Source organism: Pan paniscus, chromosome 2, assembly GCF_029289425.2.
Source record: "Pan paniscus chromosome 2, NHGRI_mPanPan1-v2.0_pri, whole genome shotgun sequence".
NCBI lineage: Eukaryota > Metazoa > Chordata > Mammalia > Primates > Hominidae > Pan > Pan paniscus.
Window position 1 is genome coordinate 190,723,316 of NC_085926.1, and position 15,408 is coordinate 190,738,723.

At 39.3% G+C, this 15,408-nt stretch overlaps 1 protein-coding gene across 2 annotated transcripts in view; it reads right to left on the reverse strand.

Moving 5' to 3' along the window:
- Nucleotides 1-5,486: 5,486 nt before the first annotated feature.
- Nucleotides 5,487-15,408, reverse strand: part of MB21D2 (Mab-21 domain containing 2) — a 119,906-nt gene continuing 109,984 nt past the window's right edge. For both annotated transcript variants that reach the window (XM_003807661.6, XM_008959805.6), the window contains exon 2: nt 5,487-7,781. In XM_003807661.6, the coding sequence (XP_003807709.1) occupies nt 6,517-7,781 (1,265 nt within the window). In that variant the 3' untranslated portion in view covers nt 5,487-6,516. The remainder of the gene's footprint in view (nt 7,782-15,408) is intronic.

Genomic DNA, 15,408 nt, shown 5'->3' on the forward strand with positions numbered 1-15,408 from the left:
TTAATTCCCATAAATGAAGAGTTTGGCTCATGATAGCAGATTATTTGCTTTGGTCCTCCAAGCATAGGCTGTGTTGAGGCTGGAAGGAACAAGGATCAGAAACAAGCTGCTGTTTATCTCAGGGTAGCTTCAATTATCACAACCAAGGAATGCTGTCTTGCCTCTTGGGTCAATCACCTAGGGCATCATTCAAACCACACCTCACAGTCTTCAGTTTGGTGATAGTCTATAAAAACTCGTTTGAGATTCCTATTTCTATTAAAAAAGTATTAATGTAAATGGTAAATTATAGATTTATAAAATGTAAGCAGTAAGATTTTGTAGGGAGTTTAGTCTACCAAAGTCTACAAATGCTCAGAATTTTTAAAAGATATCATATTCAAAAAATATTCAAAAACTCCCTCTAAATTACAGAAATACTGTTTTAAAAATACAAGTGGTCTATTTACATGTATTTCATTTTTACATCAAGGCCAGCTGAGCCATTAAAGTTGTCATACCTTTCATTTGTAGCTAATTCATAAATACCTCTCTCCCTACATCTTTAAAAATAGTATTTTGCTAATAGTAACTAACAGTTCTTCTGCCTACTCCTCTGAGCTCAGAAGTTAAAATGATAGAGACATTTGGTCAATTTCCTTGCCCTAAACAGAAAATTTTCCATAAATGGTCATTTATCTTCTCTTAGCATTCTCTAAATGATCCATCTATTCTGCTGATGAAAAGCTCTGGAAATACTCAGGGTTCTGGTATCAGAACACAGTCCAAGGTTTACCTGTTATCTGAATGCAGGCCCCCCTATGCAGGCACATAATAGAATTTATCTTAAACAATAAAAACAGATTCTAATACCAGAGGCAGGATAACACAGAAGAAAGTTCTTAATTTTTGAAACAAACAAATGGGTTCAAACACTGACTCTGCCCTACCACTTAATTATCTATGTAATTTTGAACAAGTTACCTAATTCCTGAGTATTGAAGTTCAGACTTACCGTGTTTAGAGTTGTTGTGATACTTCAATAGGCTCATGAATATAAAGCATCTAGCAAGAACGGTACATGCAGGTGTTCAATAAATGTTTCCTGCGCTCCACTGTAGGTGTTGGTGCAACTTAGTAAGATTTTTAAAAATAATATTGTGAAAATGGATACTCCAAGTGTGTAGATTTATAGATCTAAACTTGAGACTAATTTGGAAACTGAGGCAATTTTAGTGAAAGCTAGAACAGCTACCCCAATCCACATTTTACGGATAAGGATATAAAATCAAAGAAACAAAATTTCAACTATATCCAAAGTTAGCCCCTTTTATCTTCTGTGATTAATTGGTGAGGCAGAAAATGGCAAGAGAAAAATATATCAATGCACCCTCACCAAGGTCACATTAGGAGTCCATTCATCTTGAAAAGAGAGGGAGAGTGGTCCAGAGTGCAAACATTCTCATCTTAGCTGCCATACCAAATTAAGGCTATATATGTCTTTATACATCTTTGAACAACAGTGTATTTACATGATGGTTAATATTAGACTTTTCTGAGATTTCTTGCTTATTCTTAACCACACAAACCCAGTCATACGGTCTCTCTGATGATCGCTGAATGTCGAGACCCAACCGCGGAGAAAAATTGTCAATTCAAACTCAGAAAAATAGTCACATTAAATCAATATAAATTTCAGTGTGATATAGGAAATGGTTTACGAAACATGCTGCTTTTGAACTTATTGCTAATAGCACTGGAAATGGGCATAAACTATTGTAAATTATTACAGCTTCAGTCCTAAAAAATAAAAATATATTTTTCCAGGTAATTAACATAAGGTAGAATTTTAGATACGTAAGTAATTCTCCATTGGTGAATATTTATTCTCAAGTGTTTAGATTATACATTCTTTGTTTAACTGTTGAAGAAATTATAGCATAAGAGTTGATTTTTTTTTTTTTTTTTTTTTTTTTGAGATGGAGTCTCACTCTTGTTGCCCAGGCTAGAGTGCAGTGGCGTGATCTCGGCTCACTGCAACCTCCAGCTCCTGGGTTCAAGCTATTCTCCTGCCTCAGCCTCCTGAGTAGATGGGATTAGAGGCGCCCGTCACCACGCCTGGCTAATTTTTGTACTTTTTAGTAGAGACGGGGTTTTGCCATGTTGTTCAGGCTGGTCTCCAACTCCTGACCTCAGGTGATCCACCCGCCTTGGCCTCCCAAAGTGCTGGGATTACAGGCGTGAGCCACTGTGCCTGGCCAAGAGTTGCATTTTTAAAATTAACTCTTTTCCTCAAAGAGGGGCATTGATTACATCCCTGTAATAATCTAAAAAATACATTTGTATTTACCTGACATTAATAAAGAAACAGCAACAGAGATTGATCCCTATTCTTCCTTTAATATAAGTAGTAGCTAGTGCTCCATTTAATGACAGAAAGGCTTATCCTCTAGGCAAGACTGTGGGAGAGTGAAAGAAGTCTTTCCCAGATTCCTACCTGAAACAGTCATACCAACAGCCCCTTCAGTGACTCAGAGAAAGGTTCTGGAGAGAGCTTACCAGGATGGAACTTGAGGCACCTTCTCTAAAGACCACTGCTGAGCTTTGAAGCCACAGGAAGCCCCCAGACCCTGGGAGACCAACACCGCTGCTCAACACGCCTCCTGTTCCTTCCCAGCATTACCAGCAAAGGCTGAACTCCAACTCAGAAAATTCCTCTTGGTGAGGCAGTGATCTGATTCCAAACCACCAACGATTAGTTATGACCAGGGGGCTTAATTCTTCAAGGAAGTGCATTATAAAAGTCACCCCAAAGAAACCTCTAGTTGGTGATATAAAAATATGTGTGTGTGCTCACACACGCGTGTGCGCTCACACTCACGCGTGCGCGCGCTCACACTCACGTGTGTGCGTGTGTGCCTGTGGTACACAAGTGACTAGGAGCTCTTAACCTCCTTTGCACTTTTCCCACCTCTCCACTCAGAAGTAAGATTAGCCACATATGCCTGCCTCTCATTTTCTCTGAAATAATTCTGTATAGTACTTTCAGAAATATTTTTTAAATGTCTGGTCCTGGCTCTACCCACTTCTAAACCAACCTTTACTGGCATCTTTGGATCTTCCATTTCAGAAGAGAAAGCCAGGGGACAGAGAATAACCTACTCTCAAAATAGGTGAAACCAGCCTCATTAGAGAATTGAAGGCCTGTTGAGTAATAGCTTGTAAATCCCCCCCGATGAAAAAGCCATGAATAATGTTAAAATTATGACTCCAGCCTTAAGGCATTGTATTCTGTGCTTGAAACAGAAGTGATTTTAACCAATCTTCTGAACTTCAGAAGGACAGACTGGTTAGTAACTCAATGATTTGCTTAAATTTCAGATAAGAAAAGGTATTGGACTACATCCCATTTCTACCCCTCTCAACATCTGAGCCAAAAGTCCGAGGTTATAGTACCAATAGGAAATTCCAGGAATTTTTAAAAGGATTTTAAAATTACTAGAGCCCAGAGGCCTCTGGACCTTTTTCAAGACGTTTAACCAAGAATTTGTAGAGTGATCTTCACTAGGACTAGAAGTGGCAAAAACAAAACAAAACAAAAAACAAAACAAAAACAGGGCCAAGAGGATCTTTGAAACTAGTTTCTTTTTATGCCTGTAATGGAGTTTTGTCTGAAAACATGGCACGTAAAATATTGCAAATATTGCTAAGTGTATTTGAGACACCAGTTCAGAGAATAGTTATGGTAGTTTATAGTTTAAAGGAACAGCTGTTGTAATATGCTTGCTACTTTGATGGTTTATAACTATTTTAATCTACAAAGTGTAATGTAATGGTCAAAGTATCATACATTTTTAACAGGCTTTAGTAGAAGCATAATTATTATAGAGGCTATTTTTTTTAATCAAATCAGATAGCATAAACCAGCTCTCAGATAAAATACACGGTAACCCTGATATCTGTCCCGAGAAAGAAAAGAGGCACACAACAACGGCAATAGTTTAAATATACTGAAGTAGTTTGGTATACCAGTTTAAATATTTTGATGAGCCAAATTCAAACTGGCTAAAATAACCCAAGTGTTGACTCATTTAACTAGAAAGTCTAGTGGAGATCTCAGATGTGGCGGGTGTGGTAGGTCATGTTTTAATTCCCAGCTCCCATAACGCCATCCAACGTCAGCTTCATCCTAAAGCTAGCTCTAGTCAAGATTGCGTGATACAAGATCAGAAAACCAAACGCCACATGTTCTCACTCTTAAGTGGGAGTTGAACAATGAGAACACACGGACACAGGGAGGGGAGCATCACGCATCGGGGCCTGTCGGGGGGTAGGGGGCTGGGGGAGGGATAGCATTAGTGACGGGTTGATGGGTGCAGCAAATCACCCAGGGCACGTATATACCTATGTAACAAAACTGCACGTTCTGCACATGTAACCCAGAACTTAAAGTGTATTAAAAATAAATACACAAATAAATAAAGATCGTGTGATAGTTGTCAGTAGCAAAAGAATCCAAATGCTTTCTCCTCCATATCCAGGGAGAGTGTATGTTTCTGTCCCGGCATTCCAATTTGGAATGCTGAGCATGTCCCTGACTGGAGCAGCTTACATGCTGTGTCCCTTGTTAATGTTGTGGCCAGGGAGATGGTTTGTGCAGATCAGCTTTTCCAATTATGACGCGTTTTCAGCACTAGGGATGAAATCATTTCCTGAGAAGGACAAGGATGATGTGGCGGATAGACATTAGTAGTAAAACTGGGGAAAGAGGAAGACTGAATGTTGGTTGTTCACTATATGGACAACTGGTCTGAAAGACACTAGCAAGCCCATGGCTGTATTTATTGAAAATTGCTGTTAGTATAATACTAATAAGAAAATATACTAATATATAAATATGCTAATATAATACTAATAAGAAAATAATTCCCAGATTACAAACTAACAACAACAAAATGTCAAGGCTAGTATGTTTCTTTTATTATTATTATTTTTGTGTTTGACTTAGATGGTTGAATGTTTTCATTTTTCATTTATAAGCATTACATTAATTTCCATGCAAAAACCCAAGATCGCATATGTCTGATTTCAAATGGCCAAAATCCAACCCTTGAGTTTGGACATTCAAGACCAAAATGAACACGTTACTTGCCCTTTCCATGAGTAGACATCATGGGTGTCCTTTGAAAGATCAGCAGGCCTCCTGACCTCTTAAACACCAGCTTGCCATGAGTCCACACCAAAACAGGGAGCCAATACCTTCCAGCACCTAATCAGGCAAGTAACTTCACTCATGAAGACAGGACACCTCTATACCAAGGCTGCCACCCACAGATATTTCCTGGGTGCTGCTCTATAGCAATACCTGCTTTTGAACAGACGTGGTATCTTCTATTTGGGGATTGTAAGTTCTTCCTGCCAGTTTTTCTCAAAACTCTCAGGAAGAGTAGAGATTTTACAAAGAAGCTTACCTCTATGACCCCAAAAGAAATAAATACAAAGACACCTACTTCATCAAGTGTATATTTTCCCCAGCTTTAGATGGGGTCAACATGTATAAAGCTTTAACAACTTCTCTCAGTGAGACAGGAACCAGGAATATCAAAGAGGGCAAAGCAGGACCCCACAATTGAAGGAGAACTAAGCAAATGCAAAGAATCATTTCACTGATAGAGAGAAATGGGCAAAATGAAAAAATGATAGAATTTCAAGAGTGGTTGTTAATTTATATTGAAACACACTTTGCAATTCTGACAATGGCAAAGATTAGTGCAAATAATAATAATAATATGTTCTTTAATAGGATTTAAATAAGGCTTCAAATAATTACATATGCTAAAACTAACATTTGGAAACCTTAATTCTGCTTGGAAAACTGTCAGACACACCCTTCAAACCACCCAGTGTTCTCTGATTTGAGGACAATTACATTCAATGAAGTTGCTCCAAAACACAATTTGTAGTATTATCACTTTCAAAGTTTACATTGTTTGGTGGAAAAGGGGGGAAACTACTCTGGTCTCTGGTCACTGGTCAAAATAAATAAATCCAGCTAACATGCCAGGTAGTTCCCAGGTTCATATGATTCTCAAATATCAGTAGTGGTGAAAGCTCATAAGAAAAAAGACAAAAACAAAATAATAAAAATAATATGATAGAATCGTTAAGCATCAGAAAGAGATTTGTTTCCCCATACCCATGAACAAATTTGCACCAAGTATGAAACAGAAAAAAGCAAGAGGATTCATGGGCATTTTCATCTATGGCTCAAGATCTCCTTAAAAAGAAAGAAAACTCCAACAAACTAAAGAGCATGACAATAACTACAAAAAGTAAACAACGAAATCAGAGGCAGAATATGAAATAGTAATATACTGTTTCAGAGCCTGCACCATCCTGCAGAACCAGGAAACTTAAAATTTGTTCTTAACAAATCCAATCTAGGCTGGATATGTAAAAAACAGAAAGATAGCATCACAAACCACACGACACATTATCAGAGTTTAAGAATCAGGAAAAAAAAAAGTCAGCTAACACTCAGAAAAATTTGTCATCAATTCTGAAATGGGGCCTTGTGACATCGTCAGGATTGATAAAGACAGAGATTGACTTTCCCGGGTTCTCAGTCACTAGCTGCTGCAGTTTTTTTGCCAAACGGTCATCAGGCTGGTTGGGGTCCCCTCCGTCGGACTGTGGAGAGGGGATGCTGGTGGTGCTACCTCGCCTCTGGAGCTCCAGTGTCAGCCGGTTGGCTGCCTTGACATGCTCAATGGCGGTGCGCAAGTGCTCTGCCGGGTCTGAGCGCACAGAGGACAGCTTCCGGGCGTGAAGCATGACTGTCTCCTCAGACAGGTGTTCCAGCATGTTGCACTGAGGGATGAAATAATTGGGGCACATCTTGTTGACCAGACAGTGTTGCAGGTCATCGATGAGGCCCAGCAAAAAGTGGGCTGCATAGTCTTCTTGAGCCAAGTAGTTGGCAGGAAGTCTGTCGCAGGCCCAGAGCATCATGCTCCGCAGGTGATAGGGGCTAATAGCCTTGGGCCGGGACAGCAGTTTAATGATGATGGCTTTGCAGGCCTGATAGGCCTGCATGAGGCTGCTGGAGATGCACTTCTTCAACTGCACCTCGCTCCTGGCAAAGGACAGCCGCCATTCATTGTCCTTCTTACCCTTGTAGGAGCAAGCAGGCACCAAGTAAAACCCACTGATGACCTCTTCCTCAGTAATCTTCCCATCCCAAAAGTGGTTCTCCATGAGCCAGCTCTGGGCCACTGCAGGCCAACCTTTGAAAGATACCACAGGGACAATATCATACAACATGCGACTACTCCCTACACCCAGAATGATGGAGATGATGGTCCCATTTTTTTCCACCTTTTCCACCTTTGGCATCCCTCGCTGGGGTTTCTTCTGTATTTCTGATAGGACAATGCTGATAGAGTCATAGAACCAGTCAGCCACTTTGGTAGGTGAGAAGAAGTAGTTGGTGGCACCATTGATGTGATCTACAATGGTGCAGCAGTCTTTCCATTTACTGATTGTCCCCTCATCAAAGAGCCGAAGGCTCAGCCAAGAGTGGCACAAGGCTGAGTGGCGCATGTCGAGTGTCACAGGCTGATTACGGTCATGCAGCTTGAGGGCTGGCACCAAGAGGGTAAAGTCCATATCATAGTCAGTACCCCGGGCATAGACATTAAGCTCATCTAAGTCCAGGTCCACCACGCCTTCCCGGACACCTCCAGAGAGCAACAGGTATTCATTAGCCACTGGAAGCTTTTGGTCTAGCTTTTGCACCATTCCTAGAAATAAAGAAGAAAAAAACAACACTATTACAGGAAACACAGACATAAGAGTCTTATGCATGAAACAGAATGCTCTGATGTTCCAAGAACCAAAATTCATTATCAGTACTAAATCAAATCTCAGGCTGCTGCAGAGACCTGGCCAACAGTACTTTCTCACTAGTGCTAGAATCCACCCTTTTCCACATGCAAGAATTATGATAGATTTTTCTCTCTCAGTGAAAAGCAGTATCATTTTCAATAATAAAACAGGGCCCCTCTTCCCCCAGTCATCATCTCAGTTAATGGAATTGCCATCCACTCAGTTATGCAGACTGAAAACCTCAGTACATTTCAACTCTTTGCTGCCCTTCTACTGCCAAATCTTTTCCATGGAACCTCTGCCAGGGTTTCTCACTTCCTTCCCTGTTCTCCATCTCTCCTGCCATCATATGAAGTTCAGCCTTTTTTATCTATTGCCTAAGCGGTTTTCTTTCCCCAGGCTCTTTGCGCTTACACTCTTCGTTGTACCAGCGGTTCTCAGTGTGGGCTGGAGACACTTTCAGGGGTAATGAGTTCAGAACTCTCTTTATAATAATACTAACACACTGTTTGACTTTTTTTTTAAGAGACAGGGTCTTGCTATGTTGCCCAGGCTGGTCTCAAATTCCTGGCCTCAAGCAATTCTCCTACCTCGGCTTCCCCCGAGTGCTGGGATTACAGGCATGAGCCACCACGCCCAGTCTTGTCTGACTTTTTTACTGTGTTGCCATTGTACTAATGGCACAGAAACAAGGGAGGATAATATTGCCAGTGCCTTAGCAGCAGCAAAGACACTGATGCCAAACTGTACTAGCAGTCAGTAGGTTCTTTACCACTGACATGCATTAGCAATTTTTTAAAAAACCCAGTTTTACTTAAGAAAATCCTGGATGGAGAAGAAAAATAAGTTATTTTATTGAATCTCAATCTCTGAGCCATTAGAAAGACTATCTTCCTAACAGTCTGTGTGATGAAATGGAAATAACCATAAAACCTGTCTTCCTCATACTGAAATAGGAAATCTGTCTTCAGGAAAAGCACTCACGTAACTGAGTTGTGAGCTGAACTAGCTTCTTTGTTCATGGAACGCCATTTTTACTTTAAAGAACAACAGAAAACTATGGCTATTTAGATTTGGGTATTTGGTAGACATTTTCTTCAGAAATGAACAAAATGAGCCTGGCTTCAAGGAAACTACTGACAATATTTATTGCCAATGATAAAGCTGAAATTTCTAAGGGAAAATTAAATTTAGAAAACTCCGCACCATGAGCGTGACATCTTCTCGAATTGTATACGTTTCTGATTAAATTGGCGATGATATTAACAAATGTGATTTTTTAAGAGATTGTGGGTCCTTTTGAGAACCATGTCTCATGTATTAAGCAGGTATAGAAGACTCCGTGCATGCAGTAGGAACATAATTCAAGCTATGACTAAATGATAAGGGAAAAAATGCATGAAATTAATAGGTAGATAGCATTAATAGATGGAATTAACATAAATTCTTAAAGGCTAGACTTAAATGACTGTTCCATAAACAACATATACATTTTCCCTCCTTCATTATATACTTGCTTACGCTTGATTCTCTGACAAACTACCAGCGTCATCCTGTGATTTACTTAACAGTGTTTCCCCAAAGATCAAGACCTACCACAAAGTATTATAATATTCCATTATTCATTATAATTCATAGTTTGCTCTTCATAGGACAATCCCAAATCAAATAAACCATATGCCTGTGTTTTCTTACTATTATTGTTATACTCTGAACGTTCGTGACTCCCACTCACATGTTGAAATCCCAACTTTCAATGTGATAGTATTAGGAGCTGGGGCCTGTGGTAGGTGATCAGGCGTGAGAGTGGAACCCTCATGAGTGGGATTGGTACCTTTATAAAAGAAACCTCAGAGCGCTTCCTTACCCCTTCTGCCGTGTGAGGACACAGTGAGAAGACAGCCATCTATGAACCAGGAAGCTGTCCCTCACCAGACAATGAATCTGCAGGCACCTTGATCTTGGCTTTCTTGACATCCAGAATGGTGAGAAATAAATCCCTGCCGTTTATAAGCTACTCAGTTTAGGTACTTTGACATAACAGCCTGAATGAACTAAGACAATTATACTTTAAAATTTAACGCTCATTTATTAAAATATGCTCTTTAAAATCCTATTTTCCAAACCACATTAACCATGAAAAAGTCTTTTATTTAGTACAATTCTTTACACACAGAAATATGGCAAGTTATCATTTTCTTTTTAAAACCGTAAGTTAGCCAACATTATAGTGTCAACAATTCATCAGAAAGAACATCCAACAAACCTGACTTCTTGGCTGTTTCTCACACTATCTGCACTGTGATACGGCATCCAGGTCCCTCTTCAATAAAGGACTTATCCCAGCTGCTTAAATGCTATCCCTTAAGGATTGTCTCAGCTGCAAAAGGCTGTCTTAGCCAGGTCAGGTCCTGTGGCTGGGATGGGGGTTGCAGGTGCACATCCAATAACTGATCGGTGTGGGAGTGTCCCAGCTCAGGATACTCTGAAGGGCCACTCAAACTCTGAGTTCCCAGTGGGGTTGGCTGTGGCGAATGATGCGCCTGCAGGGAAGCTCAGCTTCTCCTACTTGAACCTGCTTCCTTCCCCACTTCGACAGGTGTAGATCCCAAGGGTGCTGCTCCATAAACATCCTAACTCCATTTCAGAGCCTGCGTCCTGAGAAACCCAACATACTACACTAAATACTATCCAAGCAAAACAGAAGATACTACCTACTACCCAAACAAAAACCGTCTTCAGCATGGAAAATATGTTTTTCCTTTTTAAAGTGTTTTTTTTTTTTAAAGCTAAACTTAATCCGGATTGAAAGTTCTTATAAATGCCAAGACAAAGATCCATTTCTCAAATGTCATTATGTTTTAATATTAACCTCATCTTTGCCATGTAAAGAAATACTACCATCCCACGTTTTGGTTATTGCTTTAAAGGATAAAATTGATTTCTCAGATTCCAGATTAGGTTGTGAAAATCATTTTCATTATTTTATGAACTCACATGTTGGAACAGTCAGTTTCAGTGAGATATATTTGATAATGAAATCGTTTACTCTTCATTATTTCAAACATCCTTTCATTCTACCATTCAGAATACCATAAATATACGTGAGAAGTACTGTGAAATGCTGTGTTGTGGTTAGTAAATAAGATCTGAATCTATTAAAGTGATATTGTTATTTGAGTACCACACTGTTGTCTCCTCTTAGGCGTAACTAACTCAAAATCCTATATATGCTTTTGTCCTGGACAGAAGAAAACTGGCTTTGAGCCCACCAACTAAGACTTGTCTATATAATCAGGGTAACTTGTGCATTAACAACCTGGAAATAATTTGTCTACAAAAGTGCCACTGAATTTTGCCTTGGATTGTTACAATCTTGTTTGGAGAGTCTTGGGTAAGCCATAGCTAAAACTCCCTTCTGCCCTCTGCTGGATTTAAGAAGTTTTAACCTGTTTTCACTTGTCAATATACACACTAGAAAATTCCTGCCAATGATAAAAGGTTCTCTTTCCTTTCAATGATGCTTATGCATCTCGTTAAAATGTTGACCCTTTATTCAAAGGAGTCAACATCAAGTATTTGGCTAAATTCTAATATTCAGGAGATAGGGTAATTTTGAACACTTCTTATTCCTTTTAAAGTGAAGAAAGCCCTTTAGTAGCAGAAAGAGTATTGCAGACACACATTTACTAAGCCCCTATAAGAAACAAAGTCCCTAAGGCCACACTGTTCCAGAAGCTAATCCCTTCCTACATCCACATTTCCATTTAGCCTCCCTGAGCCCATTAGTCTGCAATTTTACAAACGATATGGTAACACAACTCGAGCCTTCCCCAGCGTTATACAAGCCCAAATGTCTTCCTTGAAAACTTTCCTGGGCTAAGTTTAAGTGAAAATGAGCTGACATCAGCTATCATGGCAGATGGGTTGCCATGCAACCAAAACACAGGGCTGGAAGGGAAAAAGACAGAGGAGGGAAAATTTTCAACTGTACGCTTTGGCTGTAGGGATCAGTTCCAACAAGTGCCATCTCTGCAATGATCCGAGGTTTTCTGTGTAAGTACTGGAGGATAAGATCTAGTGACTCTGGCTGTTTAGCTGTTAGATTATCCAAAGCTATGAGTGGGAACAGAAGGAAGATGCACATACACCACTGAGCTTGTTAGCAGCAAAACAAAAAAGGAAGGATAGAGGATAGCTATTCCCTTGGGTGGGTCTCTTCTTTTCATGGAGGCACTGGCATATGCTTGTTCTTAAGTGAAACTGCCACTCAACCTCTTTTCCTGTAATTCACTGTTTCTTGGTTTTGATACATTTCAGAGTTTTTACTTAAGAATATCTTAATAGTACCCTTTTATATAGATACTCAGGTCCTAAGTTTAAGGAATGTGTTTCATGTCATGCTTTCAGTTATTTACTGATTATCTTTAGAATATCAAGTGAAAGATGGAACTCTGTCCCTGACTTCTTTATGTTCTAGTGAATAAAACTATATCATATTCCACTAAATTGAAACTGCAAACCTTCATCATGCAAACATATAATGCCAGATTGCTAATACTAGAGCACAAAAACTAAGTATGATTTCTTGTTGTCTTTACAACCCCACCCCAGTAAGTCTGTGAAAACTCAAATAGAGAGTTCAAGAAATACTAAGTAGGTAAGTCAAAATAGTACCTGTATAGACTTCTTTAAAACAGATACACACATACACACACTTACATATGTTGAAGGGAGAAAGGTTTATAAAAGAAGTAAAATTTTTATGTCTTATAATTAAAGTTACAAAATTAGATAAATTTTATCTTTTTATATACCTTTGACTATATGCCTGAATATCTCAGTAATATTGTTTCATATAAAAGAGTTTCCTTTTTTGGCTCCAACTCATGTAGCACATACCAGTAACAAACAGTGCCTTATTCCGGCAGTGGGTTTTAATGGCAGGAAGGGTACACGGTGGGATGATGTTGACAAAGTCCTTCTTTCATTCTGATGCATCCCCTAGGGTAAGTCTCCTTGGTTGACAATAAACAATATAAAACCTTCCTATAAAAATATTATGGTTTATGTTTCCAGGGCGGAAGTATTTTTGTCAAGCTTACCTGACATTCTGAGGAACGTCTGAGATGTGGGCATAGCCACCTTTTTCTAAGAAAGTCACTAATCCATGAAATTCTTAATGACCCCAGTTGGAAAAGATTTTAGGCCTTTCCTCGTTCATGCCCAGAAATCACCTATCTAAAGAAAAAACTGGTTCCAAGAGGAGAAATCACTCATGTGGGGTCATACGGCCTTAGTGACAGATTACCAGCATTGTTGCATTCCAACATTTGCGCAAAGACCAGAATGACACATATGTCCTGATCTCCCCATGACAATGCACAATGGCTTAAGAGGGAAGTAGCAGAGGTCTCAGGGCAATGTGCCAGTTTTGCATTTTTATTGGTCAAATCTTTAGTGGGACCTGGGACAACTGGCAGAACATGTCTGACCATCCACATTTATCATAAAGAAGAATGGGCCTGGTCTGCCTTGATAGAGCCATTAGTATTCCCAAATAGACTGTAAGACCCTGGAAATACAGAAGACAAAAACGGAGCTTTCCAGTTTTTCAATAATATTCTGAGTTATTAGTACTCACAATTAGGATAATATGTTTTATATGTCAAAGAGTCTGCTTTTTTTGCATAATTTGAGACAACTGCATATAATTTTATTTTTTTAGAAGACTGATTAATTCATGTATGGTAATGGCAATGCCCTATTGACCAGAATATATATATAGTAACAGGGCTGATTTAAAAGATGTCACTCCAAAGGAGTCTTTCTTAGTATTTCCCCATTTTGACACTGATATGTATGCAAGAACACTGGACTCAACATAGGCTTGGGCTTGGATCCTGGGCTTGTCATATACTATTCAAGTGAGGCTGACAAATTACTTAACCTCTCTGAGTTTCCAATTCCTTATCTATTAAAAAACAAACAAATTGATGAAAAGTAAGTAAATGCATATAAAAACCCACCCTTACAGGATTGCTATGAAGTGTCTAAGCGCATCGTAGATATTTAGCTCATGTTCCCCATATGTTCGTCCCTTTTCCTACCACACATAAACTGGAAGAGCAAATAAACACAGATTCCACGGAGTTATTTTAAAGATTTAATTAAACAAGATAATCTATTTAAAGCCTCTAGCACATGCAAGGCACACAAAACATGTTAGATGAAGGGAAATGAATGAAGTATTCTCTCCCCTGGCTGCACCAAGACTGCTGCTAGTCAAGGCTGCTTCCTCTGAGTGGATGCCATCGTGTGGCACGACACACAGGGTGGCAGGCAGAGGGCAGGCTGGATTCTAGCTCTTTCTTGTCCTCTCACCCAGGTACCCCATGGAATGAACAACCTGTACATCCTAGTGGAGGGTCTTGACCTGAACTAAATTAGCACTTTCGACATCTACTGTCATTGTGGGCTGTGTTCATGGTGTATCTTTCTTCCTAAACGAGACAACAATACACAATCGTCCCTTGGTCCCAGGAGCTCCTACATATGCTGAAATGTGTCCATACTCAAGTCCCATAGCTGAGCTTGTGGAATCCACTTACACAACAAGTTGGTCCTCTGTATAAGTGGGTTTCATATCCTGCAAATAGTATATTTTCAATCTGCATTTGATTGAAAAATAGCCACCTATAAGTGGACCTGTGCAGCTCAAACCTGTGTTGTTCAAGGGTCAACCGTGAAGCATCTGGCACAGTAACTCACGAAAAGGCGTCACAAATGAAAGATCCTATCTTAGGTGACATCTATAACCTCCTTGTGGTCAACATTCTTTTGCTGCATTGCTAGTATAGACTTTAGATTAGAAGGCACCTGCTTTTTATGTATACCATTTCTTTCAATCAACCTGAATACCTCATTAACCGTAACCTAGGATTATGGAATTTGCCCTACAATACAATATGAAAGCCTGTCAGCATATGTTTACTAATCATCTAAAAGATGGGAAGAAAAAAATGCCTCTCTAATCTTCCATTATTTTCCTTCTTAAAAATTAAAACTGAAGGTCTTAAAAATTGGTGGGCTTTGTCAAAGTCTACTAAGCTATTTTAAACAGAATGAACATGAGTTAGACCTAGATTCGAGTCCAATTCATTTATGACCAACATCAACCACTGTGGGCCTTGGTTTCCTTAAACAAAATAGTAGAATAACAACTGGTACAAGTTTGTTGGGTGGCCAAGGGAATAAAATGAGAAAATGCACAACAAATTTCTTAGTGTGTAGTTTTGTGCTTAGTTGGTAATCAGTGAACAGGGTTTGTTGGCACATGCATACACATATCGATATATTATCAATATATTTTTTCCCATCAAATAAATCCCGACCTTTCTTTTCAGTACTTAGGACAGTTTAAGAACTCATGGTTTTTGCCATTCAGAACTTACTGGCAAGACCCAATAGAGTCTTATTAGCCCTACCTAGCAGCTTCCCAAAGTCACAATAGGGTACAAAAGTTACAGACTGACAATTTAC